Genomic DNA, 16,654 nt, shown 5'->3' with positions numbered 1-16,654 from the left:
GAGCAATAACCTAGTAATTTGTACAGCTGCATGCAAGTTTTTTTTTTTCAGATTTTCTGTTACATTTTCCACTTCAAGTACATGGTGCTGTTGTTCTCATAAGCCACTGAAACATCTTGTAAATCTCGACATTTCGGCATCCAAACTTTACCTCCTGGACACCTGGAAGTAGCACAAAATCCTTTTCTCTGACTTGTCTTGATTTCTAGTGATTTCCAGGCCCTTGGAGGATTCTGAGGTGGACAAGATAAGGCACTTCAGTGCTCTGGTCAGGTAGGTAGAGATGCTTTGGGTAGATGGTTTTGTGAGTCAGTCCGGTGAGAAGTCAGCTGGTCCTCGGCCCTGGGGCAAGGAGGGACAATATTTTCTGCACAAGTCCAAGAAGCATCACAGGAAAGGGGACTAGTTGATCTCAACAAGATACGCCCATATGTAATGCAAATTCCTTTCTCTCTCTCTCTCCTGTAAACAAGTGCACAAGAACTTAAAAACCCCAAGAAGCATTTGTCTCTTCAAAGCAGCCACCTAATAAGTGGATTTAAATAATGCAGCTACTGTTCAAAGCATTTTTCTAATTCCTTTTCTGGATGACTTTCAAGCTTGTATGAAAATCTCTTGAATTTCCTTACTGAACAATCCTTGTCGTTTAGGATGGGTTTTATTTCAGAAAATACGGAGATTCACATGAAGGCAAACAAGTGAATCAGGATGAAGCCAGAAAGCGCCCCGCTACCCTTAAGAACCCTGTCTCGGCCGGGCGGGTGGCCCAGGCCTGTAATCCCAGCACTTTGGGAGGCAGAGGTGGGCGGATCACGAGGTCAGGAGATGGAGACCATCCTGGCTAACACGGTGAAACCCCGTCTCTACTAAAAATAGAAAAAATTAGCCGGGCCTGGTGGCAGGCGCCTGTAGTCCCAGCTACTCAGGAGGCTGAGGCAGGAGAACGGCGGGAACCCAGGAGGCGGAGCTTGCAGTGAGCTGAGATCACACCACTGCACTCCAGCCTGGGCGACAGAGCAGACTCCGTCTCAAAACAAAAAGAAAAAGAAAAGAAGAACCCTGTCTCATTCCTCCATAGCTCACCAGAGTTTTCTTTTCAGCAGTTTAACCTGCAGATTCCCGGCTCCTTACATTACATATGCAAGCCTATAGGGAGAAAAATAAAGGTTTTAAAAAGCAGTCAGCGTCTGAATAGGCACTTATGTAGGTCCAGGAAAAGAGTGTGTTTACAGGTTCTGTTGATTTCTGCCTTCACAGTCATCTGATAAGTGGTTACTTCTTCACATGTGGTCTGTGCTTTTTCTAAACCACTGTGAATCCTTCAGCATGCTATCAGCACAAAGAGCTATTCACTTCACTTAGAGAACATGGACACGGAGTTATTAACCCCATAAAGCTGGCCACCTTTAAACTTCTGATCGTGTCTGATAAACGCCTTGTTCCCATGACACTAAACACTGAGTTGAAAGGTAGTCAATAAATCAGAACACTGACTATTCCTCCCACGTACCTCTACAGTTCTCATCAACTCTGCTTTGCCTTTATCTCTGACCTCTTCCCATTTTTTCTCTTCTCTGATTCATGCCTTCTCTCCAGTCGGCTGGGTCCTAGACTGTGCTTTCATTTGTATTTGCCAAGCAGTCTCCTTTTGATCCAGTTACAGGGAGGCGCCCACGTCAGCTCACACTGGGAACGAGAAGAACTGGGCTCTGCTCACTTAGTCCTAGTCCCGCTGGCCGTGTGTGTGGAGCCATGTGCCAGCCCTGGCTTCCAGGGTGGACTCCGGGGTGCAGGTGATTGCCCTGACTGATCCCCTTCACACAAGGTGCCGAGCACCCAGGCAGGGTGCAAACCTGCCCCAGCCCAGACAGACCCTGCAATACAGGGATGAGGTCAGCCTGTGTGTTCACCACCACTCTGGGCAGAAAGAAAACATCCTGAAGAAAGGGGCGGAGTGGAGTAGCCTCCTGACTACCTCACCCACCTCTCTGCACCTCCCTAACCCACAGAGGACTTGGAGGGACTCCCAGGTGAATTTTTCCATTGGGGAGCAGTACAGGCAACCGAAGGCTGGGACCCCAGGGTCCTGCGAGGTCCTAAGGTTTTTAATCCCCACCCTTGCCCCAGAGCCATGGCACCGGTCTTCAGCCCAGGGGACATGGGCAGCAGGCACAGCAGCACTCACCATACAGGGACTGAGGCAGGCCTTGGCCACACGGTGGGCTTATGCCAGGCGAAAGTTTGTCTTATGTCCTGAATAATAAATATGTGTCCGTCATACAGCCTTTGGGTGTACAGAGCCTATTTAAAGCAGACACAGACAGAAACCTGGCCAGGAACCAGAAGCCACTAGCTCTTCCTTTGATTCCATACACAGGGTGGCCCTGCCCATCTCCTCTGACTTCAGGCAGCATCAGGCAGGTGATTCAGCCAAATAACAAACCAGTCCCTACTAATTTCAGGATTAGGCCTCCAGCAAACCTCAGCTCTGCAGAGCACCTTCTCCCCTCCTCTAACTCCAGAACGTCGAGGGCCATAAGAACTTTAAGTTTAAACTTTCTGTCACATCCTCAACAATTCTCTGGACTAGCCTTGTTCTGTGTGTTTTGGCGATTTTTTTCCATCCTGAAACATGGAAGTTAGAGAAAATCGCGCACGGGAATTGAAGGATGAAAGTCAGATCTGGGATTCCCTTTCCCTCCCGCCCACGTGGGACAGACTCTGCACTCAGTCTTTGATGCCTGGCTGCTCCGCTGGCCCCCAGCATTCAGCGTGGGCTGTGGAAACCCACCCGACACTAGCACCAGAGTCCGGACGGTTCCTTTTTTCAGCCCACACCACCTGGACTTTGGATTTAAAGCCTATGCTGCAGAAGCCACTTCGTTAAAGCACAGGATCATCAGAAGTCAGCCCATCAGAGGAACTCAACAGATGGCGCAGTGTCCCAGGGTGACAACAACAGAGCGGGTCACCTACCCCCGCGTAGACTTTGTCACCGAGTTTTCAGCAGTCACACAGGTGGGCTGTTCTACTAAGACTTTAGTGGAACCCATCATTACTTGATCTTGAGTGAGAAAAAAAGGTAAAAAAAAAGGTTTTAGATCACTTGCGTTCTTGCCAGACCGACTGGTAATAAAATGCCATTTTGCCTGCAAGAAATGTAAGTGCAATGCAATTATTCTACAAATAAGTGCAAGTGGCTAACCTTAAGTACATATTTTTTACGGGAAGTAAGCAGGTTTTTGTTTTTGTTTTTTAAAATAAGGTAGGACTTTTTTTATGTTTAAATTATCCTGAAATATACTTTTTGGTTCCCTTGCTCCTGGGAGTCCTGTTTCTAAAACAAGGTCTGTCCACATCAGTGAGGAGTGTTAGAATGCAGATTTCCGGGCCAGGGGCCCAGTGCGGTTGTGGAGGCCCCATGGACTTTCTTGATGGTTCTGCTCCACCATTTATTTACCTCTTAGCAACACCCTTCTAATCACCCAGCTAGCCAGAAGCCAGAAAAATCGGACTGTACGTTGGGGTTTGAATACATTAAAGTGGATGCATTAGAACATCTTGAAACCTTTGCAGAGCAGGTTAGGCAAGTTCCAGAAGGACAGACCTGGCAGAGCATTTCTGGTGACGAAGCCACAGTGTCCTTTCCTGTCCCATGTGTAGGTCACCCCTCTGGGCACAAGGACAGTGTCCAGTTGGCCACCGTGGAGTCCAATTCTCAGGGCAGAGGGCTTGGTTCCGGGACAGACCACTCTACTGCGGCCTGTAGAATCTGCTTTCTTCCTCTGAATAAAGCCCCAGGACCCCAGGACTTACAGTCGATATGTCAGAGGCTCAGTCCACCCAGAGCCTTCCCCTACAAGCAAAAAGATTCCCCACCCACCCTGAAGAAATTCACAGACATCAAAAGACCACTGTGTGGCACATAGGTTAGTCCTTGAATTACAGAACAATCTGCTGTCATTTGCTGTAAATGCTGTTAGTTCATTACATCATCATTCTGCCAATGGGAGCGTGAGGAGCACTTGGATGCAAACTCAATTCGGTAGCAAAAGTAAGAAATAAATGAAGCTGTACCAGACTTGATGCCTGTCCTGTTTTTATTCCTTGCTGTGCAATTTAAATTTATCGTACCATTGTCTTTGAACTTCGAATGTTAAACTTGCTCACAAGTCAACATTTTTTGCTCCATGATCAAAAAATTTGCCCAACAGTGGTTGCTGAACAGTGATCAGCAACCATTGATGGGCGCATATTATCTGTGTGGAGATTTACCAATGCTTTGTGAGAAAACAAAAATGCCTGTTCTTCCAGCTATGCGCTGGAAGACTCTACACTGAACTTGAATGACTCATCATAGTCATCTCATTTCTTGAGTTCTTGCTATGCTGGAGATCTTCTGTCTCCTTGGTTCACTCTATGGTTCACCCTACTCCAGCTGCTGTGCTCCTAGAGGCTGCCCTCCGTAGACTACCTGCGGGGGCTCCCCTGTCCTCTGGCCTCTGGTTGGATTTGAGCAATGGGCAGGGAGCCCAGGCAGGGAACTGGAGGGAGAGAGAAGGAAATGACGCCGGCTGTAAACTCCTTCCTGCTGGTGTCATTGCGGGATGGCTTTGTCCCTTGACTAAAGGTCACACAGTACCTGCAAGGCAGGTTCTGGCAATGCCCTACTCCCAACCCCTCAGAGCTGGAGAGGGTAGCCTCACTGCTACCAGCACGGGTAAGCTCTGTCCCTGTTGCTTCCTACCCTGGCCACACCTTTGTAAATAATCCCGTTATTAAACAGTCCTCCAGTCATCCCCCTTCTTGCCAGGATTGACTGGCATTTCTACCTCAACATTGGTATTCTCCACCTAAACCCTCAATGCGTTAATGAGGTAATATTACTAACTTCATTATACAAACATCGGAACTGGTCTCAGAGAGATGAGATAAGACCACACATTAGATAATGAACATGAAAGAATTTAAACCCATTTTTGTTTGATTTCACAATCTCCAATCTTCCCATTATTATCTATATAGGGAGAAAACTTTTACAGTAAAGATTCCCAGAGCTGCTAATAATAAAAATAACGGACTGAGTGCAGTTGCTCATGCCTGTAATCAAATCTCCAAACTGACAGGCCAAGGCAGGTGGATCGCTTGAGCCCAGGAGTTTGAGACCAGCCTGGGCAACATAGTGAGACTGCATCTCTACAAAAAATATAAAATTAGCTGGGCATGGTGGCACACGCCTGTAGTCCCAGCTACTCAGTAGGCGAAGGTGGGATGATCCCTTGAGCCCAAGAGGTCTAGGCTGCAGTGAGCCATATTCATACCACTGCACTCCAGCCTGAGTGACAGAATCTGCCTCTGTCCTATGGCATGGGAGTCTATCTCTCTCTCACACACACACACAAATATATATACGTAAATACTTATTTTTTGCTCGCTTTCTCTTGTCAGGGAAACTCCAGGATAAACACAATTGTCATGGGTTTTAAGGGACATGAAGGAAAAAATTACCCAAGTCCAACATTTACTGAAGAGCAATCTGTCAGCCCCACAGGTCAGAGCAGAGCGTGGCAGTCACAAGACCGAGAACTGCTTTTGAGTCCCTCCATTTCCCATTAAGTTAATGCTGTGAAAAAACTGTTTCATTGGCCGTAGGCTGTACCCCACCTCCAGGTAACCCTCCCCCAGACTCAATCATGGGTCACAGCCACAAAGGCTCCCCATGGCTCCCGCCCCCATGACTTCATCCTGGAGAGGCAGTCCCTGTAGCAAGTGAGGGCAGAGAAGGGAGCGGAATTCCAGCAGGCTCTTGCAACAGACTGGGAGCAGAGGACGATGCTCTCTCATCACTTCTAGAATGCATCAGAAGGGAAGATGCAAGACTCTTGCCTGTCTGATAGGGGGCTGCTGGCTCCCTTGCTCTATTCCTACCTCCCCAAGAACCACAGGGCCCAAGCCAGGAGCAGAGCCAAAGGCAGTTGCTCTCAGCTGCAGGGAAAGGCATAGGGAATAGGGATCATTCGAAATCCACATTCCAGAGTGGGCCCCCTTTGCCTTCCATCCATCTTTTCCTTACTCTTCCAGTTAATTGACCAAAAGCTTACTGAGCACCTATTGTCAACAACAGCACTAGGCTTCCTGTGTCCTGCCTCCTGATTCCTTTTCACTCCTTCCAAGTGCACCTTTCCTTGGGCTGCCCTTCTCCTTATTCCTCACCTCCAAAATGAACTCTTGCCTCCTTCCTGCTCCTGAGCAACAAAAATATCCATCCCTTGAACCTTGACAATCTCACCTAAGTCAAGGACGAATTCCCTGGCTAGTAATTCTCGCTAGGTGAAGTGAGGACTCTGCTTATCCTCCCTTGCTCCTTAAACCACTTGGATCTAATTGGCAAATTTCAGAAACGGTGCTGGGGGTGGTTTAGGTTGCTCCATACAACTCCTCAAGAGATCATTTGTATTCTGTGTGCTGAAGGAGGCGTGGAAAAGGAGAAATCTGCTGTACACACCCCCCAGGCCCCCTCGTTCCTGCCTTCCCTTTGCCTCTTCCCTGCACTCTGAGGCTTGAAATGTCCTAAGTTGCTTTTCCCAAGACAATGAGGTGACTCTCATTAGGAATGACAGGAAGTTTCTCTACTCTAAGTCGAGGGGGGCTCCTCCCTCTCCCTCTCTGTTAGGAGATGCAACTCCCTAATGTGGAGCCTGAAGGCTCCTCTGCTGAAGAAAGCAGAAGAGGTGAGCCCTGAGCCATTAAGCACCAATTCCAGAGCTAGTGCGGCTGCCTCTCCATGCAAGCTGATGTGATGCGGGAGCAGAAACTAAGAGCCTCACAGAGAGTATAGGTCCGGGGCTGGGGGATAAAGGAAACACACGGCAGAGAGGAGAGACAATGGGGCCATTGGGAGAAATACCGGGGAGAGCCCCTGCCTTGCCTGACATTCTCTAATGTTTCCTGTCTGCCACTACCCGCTCTCACCCTGTGAATGAGTTTCAGTTCCTTTCAAGCACATGATCCTTGACCTGAATGAGACTTAGTTCTACAGATCTAGGCAGGCAGGCTGGCTGTGATAGAAAAAAATAAGACAAAAAAATCTGACAATATGCTAGTAACGTCTGATCCCACTGCAAACATTCAGACCAGTCTATGAGGAATGTAAGAAACTAACAAAATGGACCAACCATTGATTATGTAGAAGTAGTGTACACATTAAAAAAGAACAAAGCTTGGAGTAATTATAACTCCTTGTTTATTACAGCAGACAAAAGCAGTATCTATACAATATAGAATTGCTAAACTAAACTTGAAAACTTCTGTCAAGTGGGCTGTTCAGCTTTTGAAGAGGTGGAATGCCATGTCCAGTTAGACTTGTTGGATGGACCATGACTAAATTCACCTCCAGGGCTGCCACTCTTACCAGAACCCAGATGAGACCACTGTGTCCCATCAGGGCTTCCGCCTTCCTTCGAGAAGGTCTGATACTCTGCAGCTGCCCTGGAAAGGCACCTTGCCCTTCTATCCACCTTGTCCTTCTGTTATGTTAGACACTGAGGGGGATCTACACCTACACTGTGTCCTCAAAGAACTTTCAGCAACCTGTTCCCTGGGAGTCTGTCACTTCAGAGAAAGAAGTGTGGCTGTCACCTCCCTCATCTTATAGATGGGAAATGAATGAGAGAGATTCTAAGGTGGTGTCAGTAGACTACTAAAGACAACAAAAACACATTTTAATACACCAAATCTTTAAAAACCAAAAGTCAGTTTATCATCAGTTGCTTTCTCTGTATGAATTCCAATAACTGCTTTCTTTGGTGAACTTACATGTTGCTGGGGGCTTAGAATACTCTGCTGCCCCAGGTCAGAGGAGGCTGGTGATGATTCTGACAAATCCCATTGCCTTGTGTGTGCCCAGAACCCCAGGCCCATCCTTTCCTAGCTGAGGCCATGCTGGACGCCACCAGCATCTCACATGGCTCCTGAGCCTTCCTTTCCCATGGCCGGAGTCTGCCCAGGTTATCTCAAAAGCCCAAAAACAGGAAATGTGTTAGGGAATTAACAATGATCTCTGGGTGGAGGAGCTTTAAATGACTTATTTTCTGCTTTAAACATTCCTGTATATTCCCCAATGGGCCTTCACCGCCTTTGTAATTTTTATTAATCAAGGAGTTTCTCATGCTCTCATCTGGAAGAATCTGAAGCCCCGTATACAAGACATTATCCGAGATGTTATTTTTCCACTGATGTGCACAGATGCCGACGAGGAACTTTGGCAAGAAGACCCTTACGAATATATACGCACAAAGTATGATGTGTTTGAAGATTTCCTTTCTCCTACCACTGCTACCCAGACACTTCTGTTTACAGCCTGTAGTAAGAGGAAAGAGGTACTGCAAAAGACTGGGATTTTGTTACCAGATTCTTACAGAACCAAATGCTGACCCTCGAAAAAACGATGGAGCCCTGCATAGGATTGGCTCTTTAGCTGAAATACTTCTGAAGAAAAAGATCTGTAAAGATCAGACAGAATGCATGTTGCAGATTCATGTACTCCCTCTCTTCAGCAGTGAACTAGGCTACGTGAGAGCAAGGGCTTGCTGGGTACTTTACTATTTTTGTGAAGTGAAGTTCAAAAGTGATCAGAACCTTCAAACAGCCTTAGAGCTAACAAGATGTCTGACTGATGATAGAGAAATGCTTGTGAAAGTGGAAGCTGCCATTGCCCTTCAAGTATTGATCAGCAATCAAGAAAAAGCTAAAGAATATATCATGCCATTCATCAGACCTGTCATGCAGGCTCTTTTTTGTATTATAAGAGAAACAGAAAACGATGACCTTACCAATGTAATTCAGAAAATGACCCATGAATATAGCGAAGAAATTACTCCTATTGCAGTAGAAATGACACAACATTTGGCAATGACATTTAACCAAATAATCCAGACGGGGCCAGATGACGAAGGTGGTGATGACAAAGCAGTTACTGCTATGGGAATTCTTTTTTTTCCCCCCCTCTACTGAATGAGTCTCTTTTTATTTTCTTGGTGATCTCTTCCAGTTAACTACTTCCGTTGTAGGTGATGAAATGGGTAAGGCTCCACACTTCAGATGCTGGCACTGCTCTGAGCATGGTCTTTCCCTTTATTGCAACTCACAATCAAAACCTTTGATTCTTTTTTATATTCCAGTCCCAGAAGTAGTCTCCACTGTAGAAGTTAATTGATGAGTCGTAGCCTACGACCAGCCTCTAGCTCCTCCAGGAACACTACAGGATGAATTTAACTATGCATTAAACTAAAAGGCATTCTCTCAAATATTTGCCATGGGAATTCTTAATACAATTGACACACTGAGGGTAGTTGAAGATCATAAAGAGATAACCCAACAGCTCGAGGGAATCTGCTTACAGGTCATTGGTACTGTTTTATAACAACATGTCTTAGAATTCTCTGAGATCTTCTCTTTGGCGCACAGTTTGACATGTGAACAAGTGTCTCCACAGATGTGGCAGCTACCTTGTATTTGAAGTCTTTGAGCAAGATGGCTTTAATTATTTTACAGATATGATGCCCTTCCTTCATAACTATGTAGCAGTTGATACAGACACACTTCTGTCTGACACCAATTATCTTGAAATGATATACAGTCTGTACAAAAAGGTTTTTATAGGAGTTGCAGAAGATGCAGAGTGTCACGCAGCAAAATTGTTTGAGGTCATCATTCTGCAGTGCAAAGGGCGTGGCATTGACCAGAGGAACTGGGGAGTGATGAAGATGATATTGATGAAGATGGGCAAGAATATTTGGAGATTCTGGCTAAGCAGGCTGGTGATGATGGAGATGATGAAGATTGAGATGATGATGTGGAAGAGACTTCTCGAGAAGGCTATTCCACAATCATTGATGATGAAGATAACCCTGTTGATGAGTATCAGACATTTAAAGTTATCTTTCGAACTATTCAAAATGGTAATCCTGTGTGGTATCAGGCTCTGACTCATTGTCTTAATGAAGAACAAAGAAAACAGTTACAGTATACAGCAACTCTGACTGATCAAAGGAGAGCAGCCCATGAATCCAAAATGATTGAGAAGCATGGAGGATACAAATTCAGTGCTCCATTTGTGCCAAGTTCTTTCAACTTCGGAGGCCCAGCACCAGGGATGAATTGAGTTATCTCTTTCTTTCCTGCTGTGTGACTGTAGTGAACAGCTTGTGTTCCTCCTAGTCGTGGTTCCAGAACTGGTTCATGTTATCTATTCTAAACTAATGATCAATAGATGGAAAAAGAAACAACCCCGGAGATGGGACCTGATCATGCAGCCTGGCACTGGAAAAGAAACCAGCGGGATTTTGGTCGGGGGGTAGGGGTGGGGGTTGGGGATGGGGGGTGGGGATGGGGGGTAGGGGTGGGGGGTGGAGATGGGAGGTAACTCAGGGGGCATATTTTCTTTATTTTTTGAAGAAAGTAAGATCCTGACTCTGAAGCTTCCAAGGGGAAGCTGTGGAAATCTGAAACAAGAGGGGATGTCATGAAGGCAGCTTTTCCTTTTCTAAGGAAGAAATAGGCACGGGCTACAGGACTACTTAAAACGTCTCATTTACAGTATGAACTCAAAGGTAGATGTAGGCCGGGCGCGGTGGCTCAAGCTTGTAATCCCAGCACTTTGGGAGGCTGAGACGGGCGGATCATGAGGTCAGGAGATCGAGACCATCCTGGCTAACACGGTGAAACCCCGTCTCTACTAAAAAATACAAAAAACTAGCCACGCAAGGTGGCGGCGCCTGTGGTCCCAGCTATTCGGGAGGCTGAGGCAGGAGAATGGCGTAAACCCGGGAGGCGGAGCTTGCAGTAAGCGGAGATCCGGCCACTGCACTCCAGCCTGGGCGACAGAGCGAGACTCCGTCTCAAAAAAAAAAAAAAAAAAAAGGTAGATGTAATTTTTACACCTATGAGTATTTGCCCAATTTCTGTCTCTTCCTCACCATTGGGTATCTATTCTTTATACGTAAATAGTATAAGATAATGATAGCCTTATTCAATCCTCATCATTTTCATTCATCATTGTTCCTGTGTAGATTATTGGACATTTATTGTAGCACTACATAACTCATTATAAAAATCTGTAAATGAATTAGCGCTTTCATATTGAAACAAGCCTGCCAGCCTATGTATAAAATAGCAAAATGTTTGCTGTTTATAAAAAGATGTAATGGGGTGGGGGACAAGGGTAATTTCAAGTTATTAATTTAAAAATGAACTAGCAATTTTGTACCTGGTGACTTTGTGGTGCGCTAGCCTCTGACAGTGACTTGAACTCGGTATTGTAAAAAGAGGTTAGTGGTATTTCATTGCGGCTAAAAGTGACAACTCCCTCTGTGTCCTGCTGTTCTTAAAGCTGTCAGTGTACAAGTGGGTGTCTGAATACCAGACCTTACTGTAAAAAAATAAGAAAGGTGGTATCTAGAGCATGTAAATTGGATCTAAAGTTCTGCTCTTAAAGAGTTCATCTAAGAGTATGGCTAAACATCTGTATGTGCAATCTATTAAAAGAACTGAATTCGGAAAAAAAATAAAAAGCAAGCAGGCACTCCTACTTCCTCCTTATCGTTTGTTATCTTGCGGTTTTCTTCCTCAGACCCAGACCGCAGGAAGCTTCCCACAGTCAGTACCATCCGCTCTTTCGTGACAGCGCTGTACCTGATTTCACCCCTGGGAGGAGAACTCAAGGTGCTTTTCTCTCCATCCATGTTTGGCCCCATTTCTTCTTGTAAACTGTAAGTACCTGGTAGGCAATGAAAACACCTGGTAGCCTCGCCAGCTTCTAAACATGTGCAAGGACTTCTTTAAGAGGATACCTTAATTTCGATTTTAAGCTTTTGTAATAACAACAAGCCATTATGGAGCATTACTTTGTGCCAATTCATAAGCAGTAATATTTCACCTTCACGGAACCCAGGAACTGGATAATACTATTGTCCCCGCTTTTCACGTGAGAAAACAGAGGCAGAGGGTGGTGCAGTGGCTTACACAAGGCCAGGCAGCTAGTGAGTGGTGTAGCCAGATCTGAATCTAGGCAGTCTGACCCTGAAGACCACGCTCCTGATGAGCAAAAGGTGGAGAAATTTAACTGCTTTTACTTGTGGTTCCTACTGCTGCTGTGCCTGATAAGGACACAGGCAAAGACAACTTAGCCATAAATCTTCCCCAAAGAAAAGCAACACAGCCAAAGTGCCAAAGTTAGTAACCCAGGCGACTCGCCCAGAGCGTCTGCTTGGCAAAGGCATGGTCTTTCACAGTCCGCAGTGTTTCCCTGGAGTCACACTCCAATTTCTCAATAACCACTTACTAGGAAATTAAACAGTAGCAGTAGAACCCTGATTTTCTTTTCAGAGGCGGAAACAGAATCCCAAGAGTTTCCGGGGAGGGAGGAAGACACAGAGGGAGACAGGGCTGAAGATTGCCTACGCGCCTGATACACAAAACAGCAGGCCTGCACCTGATCCATTCGCCCCCAAGACAGAGAAATAAACAGATCGATGGAACAACAGCCATTTGGTGACTGTTTCTTGTCACTCTGTGGGGGCAGGGCTGGGGACGGCTGGGAAACTGCAAGCTATCTGAAGAAAACTTTCGCATTTGCTCCTCCATGGAAAAGCTAATGGGAATTCTGTCTAAACGGCATGGTGTTTACTATCAGGACACAGTCCCAAAGCGTTCTCCTGGCATGCGTAGAAAAAGCGTTCTCCTGGCATGCGTAGACTGACGGAGAGTTAGCTCTGCCTGCAGTGCACAGGAGCTGGCCCGTCTTGGGCCTTGGGAACTCTCCCAGGTTTCCTTCCTTGGCAGCCACAGCAGGAATCCTGAATTGTTTACAGTGAAGCCAGGAGATAAGACCATCACCGCAAGGAGTTCAGATTCTTCTGCTAAATTAGAAGAAACAGATGAGACAAAGCTGCTATTTTAAGTCATGGGCTGCCTTTGAGGACCCTTTAGAGAGAGCTGTGGACACCATGCAGAGGTTCTCACAGACGTTTGCCTCAGCTGGAGCAAAAGCATTCCCCAGAAGAAGTTTCGAGAGATGCCCGTGAAGGTGGTATCCTACATGTCTGGGCTCACTGGAAACCGTCTAGCAGCTTCTGAGAAAAAGTATGGTTTGCAAAGTCAAGTTTGGTCAACGTTTTTTTCTCCCTCAATATCAATTTGAAAACTTTTCTGTTGAATTTGTACACAATTTTTTTTTTTTTTTTTTAAATATTCCTGGGAACATTGCTCAAGAACCTTTTTTTTTCCTAGGGGCCCACCACAAACTGACCGTGTGACTTTGGGCCAGTTGCTTAACCTCCCTAAGGTTCCATTTTTCCCTCTATAAAATGGGAATATAAGTTAGTGTCAGCTGGGTGCAGTGGCTCATGCCTGTAATCCCAGCACTTTGGGAGGCCAAGCTGGGCAGATCACAAGATCAGGAGATCGAGACCATCCTGGCTAACATAATGAAACCTTGTCTCCACTAAATATACAAAAAATTAGCTGGGCACGATGGCAGGTGCCTGTAGTCCCAACTATTCAGGAGGCTGAGGCAGGAGAATCACTTGAAACCAGGAGGCAGAGGTTGCAGTGAGCCGAGATCACACCACTGCACTACAGCCTGGGCAACAGAACAAGACTCCATCTCAAAAAAAAACAAAAAAAAAAAAACAAAAAACTCTATCAGTGTCTACCTGATAGAGTTATAAACTTTGTAAAGTTCGCACTTAACACAGGAAGTAGCACATGGTTAGTACCAAATAATAGTTAGTTCTTCTTCCTGTTGCTATTATTTGTTATTGAGAGGTGATTATGTGTTAGGTACCACACCAGGGCTAGAGATGGGTAAGACTATCATGTGGTGCCTCTCCCTAAAAAACAGAATCACGCAGTCCTGCTTGGGGTGTAGTACCTGAAGTTACCGCACCAGCATCACCAGGAACTTGGTGAAAATGCAGATTCTCAGGCCCTACCCCAGACCCACTGGGTCAGAAACTCTGGGGGTGGGGCTTAGTCATCTGTGTTTTAATAAACCACCTAGGAGACTGACGCAGGCTGCAAGCTTGGAATGAATAAGCCACATCTGACATGTGCTTTGTAACGATTCTACTTTTCAGTGAATTGAGCTTCCTGTGCTTAGGAATTCCTTGGTTCCCGAATGTATCAGATATAAATAATCCACATGTGCCAGGAGTAACTAGTAAGAGTAGTTTTGTAATTTTCAGAAATGCATAAGCAATTTTGCACACATGACATTGTTCTGTTGTAAATTAGAAATAATTTATCTGTAAATTAGGGATTAGACCCCTGGTGGCAAAAAGAGACTGTGATGGGGAGTGAGTGCTCTCAGGCATAGAACAATGTCAGGTGGTGGAACACACAGTGCTTTTTCCCAGCACCTGGCTTCTCTGGTGGTGGTCTACGCTCAGGTTTGGAGTCATGTGCTGTTCCAGATTTCCTCATATGCTGCGGCTTGTGGTTTTCTGTTTTTAGAGTTTTGATCAACCAATTTATAATCTGTAGTTGGTTGTAACAAATGGAGGTGATAGTCAGAAAAATATATTACATACTTCTTTAAGATAACTAACATCATTCAAGTTTTTAAATGCCATTTTTTTGAAAAGTGAAACAATTTTTACAACGTGAGTTTGATGATGTGAGGTTTACCCAATTATATTGTCGAAGCTGAATAAGATATACATTACTGGTACTATTAAAGAATATAAACAAAAAATATTTCTTTACATAATGACATTCCAGTTCTAGGCAGGACCTACATAGCCCAAACAAGTGAATGAAATTAACAGCAAAACTCAGGCCATTGCAGTGTCTTGGGAGGACTGTCACATCACAGTAAAGGAATGAGTTTCGGGTGTTTTTTTTTTCCTCTTATTTTCTCTTGCTCTTTTTAAAGGCACTTAAAGGCTATTTTAGGAAGCTTCCTTTTGGGACAACAAAACTCAGAGAAAAATGTCGTAAGCAGTTCTAGAGAACTGGATGGTGAATACACCTCCTAAGGTCTACAATTTGCCCAGATCTATGCAGGAATGAATCAAAAACTGACATCACTAAAGTCATACAGAAATATATTTGATGAGGTATTGTCTAAATGGTGAGAAACTGTAAACCCAAACTGCATCATCTGTAGCGGCATAATAGTCCCGATACAATATTTGGTTATGGGTTAGCAAAGACAAGGATAACTAGGTTACAAAGCCAGGACAAGAGAGAGGAAAACCTGGACAAGGCCCAGTCAATGATGGCTAATTCCTAAAATTAACACCAGACCACAGACACTGTCTCTGTGAGATACACTATGTTCTATATCTACATATAGATTACTAAACCTGTATGTAGATTTGTTATTCCATCTACAATGTAGGTACAGTTATTATACAGCAGCAAATCTCTTTTGTTTTTATAAATGTAAAAACTACATTTATAAAAGTGCAGCATACTGATTATCTTAGTAAGTTTGGGTTGGCTCCAACAAAATTCCATAGACTGGGTGGCTTAAATAACAGACATGAACTTTGTTCAGAGTTCTGGAGGCTGGGAAGTCCAAGATCAAGATGCCCTCTGATTAAGTTCCCGGTGAGGACTCTCCTCCCAGCTTGCAGACAGCTGCCTTCTCACTGTGTCCTCAGATGGCAGAGAGAGAGGACACAAGTTCTCTGGTGTCTCTTCACCTGATGGCATTAATGCCACTATAAGAACCCCATCCTCATGATCTCATCTAAGCCTAATTATCTCCCAAAGGCCTTTTCTCCAAACATCAGCACATGGTGGGGTAGGAATTCAACATACAAATTTTGGGGGACACAGTTAAGTCTATGGCAATGGTGAACCCCTCATGCTTCAGAGACCGTTGGAACTAGGTTGAAATCCTACCTCAGCGACTTTGCATTTGTGAGTCATTGGGTACATGCATCACCCTCTCGAGACATTTCCTCTGTAAAATGAGGGTAAAATCAACTCCTAGACAGAGGTGTTGTGGGGACTGCCCAAGATAGTAAAGACCAAGCGCAGGAGATAAGTGCAAGGCACAAAGCACAGGCCCAGGAAATGCTACTGCAGCAGCCACCCTCCAAGATGCCCCTCGATCCCCGCCTGCTGCTGTCCAGGCCTTTCAGTTCTCAATGTGTGTGTCTCCCAGTTCTGTGTCCCCCGTCTTGGAGGATGGCAGCTGCAGTCAGCAGCCGTCTTCTGATGGAGGTGGGCCTTTGGGGGGTGATGAGTCATGAAAGCAGAGTCCTCATGATGGGACTAGCGCCTGAGAGCTCATTTGCTCTGCCCACCACGCGAGGACACAGTGAGAAGATGCCACCCAGGAAAGCAGGAGCTCACCAGACGCTGAACCTGCTGCCACCTTCATCTTAGATTTCCCAGCACACAAAACTGTGGGAAATTTCTGTTGTTCGTGAGCCACTCAGTTCACAGTGTTCTGTCATAGCAGCCTGAATGGTCTAGGACATCTATATACTCACCTCCCACAGTGACAGAGCTGAGCTGGGACCCCAACAGGACACTGCACAAATGATGGCGTGTGACTTCGGAGACTAGATCATAAGGTGCTGTGGCTCTCACCGTGTCCTCTCCCGAGTCACCCGCCCCGTGGCTCTCACGCTGTCCTCTC

At 45.6% G+C, this 16,654-nt stretch overlaps 1 protein-coding gene across 1 annotated transcript; it reads left to right on the top strand.

Annotated features, from left to right (window-relative positions):
- Window positions 1-8,219: 8,219 nt before the first annotated feature.
- On the top strand, window positions 8,220-16,233 carry LOC112617952 (importin-7-like; the record flags this gene model as incomplete). Its single annotated transcript, XM_025374598.1, is given in 7 exon segments — window positions 8,220-8,392; window positions 8,394-8,975; window positions 9,310-9,504; window positions 9,506-9,918; window positions 11,630-11,768; window positions 13,036-13,140; window positions 16,175-16,233. Coding segments are annotated over 7 exon segments (1,651 nt in total), but the record flags the coding sequence as incomplete, so codon positions are not given.
- Window positions 16,234-16,654: the final 421 nt, after the last annotated feature.

The sequence above is a fragment of the Theropithecus gelada genome, unplaced genomic scaffold (genome assembly GCF_003255815.1).
Source record: "Theropithecus gelada isolate Dixy unplaced genomic scaffold, Tgel_1.0 HiC_scaffold_68, whole genome shotgun sequence".
NCBI classification, from domain to species: domain Eukaryota; kingdom Metazoa; phylum Chordata; class Mammalia; order Primates; family Cercopithecidae; genus Theropithecus; species Theropithecus gelada.
This window is presented reverse-complemented; position numbering and strand designations above follow the sequence as displayed.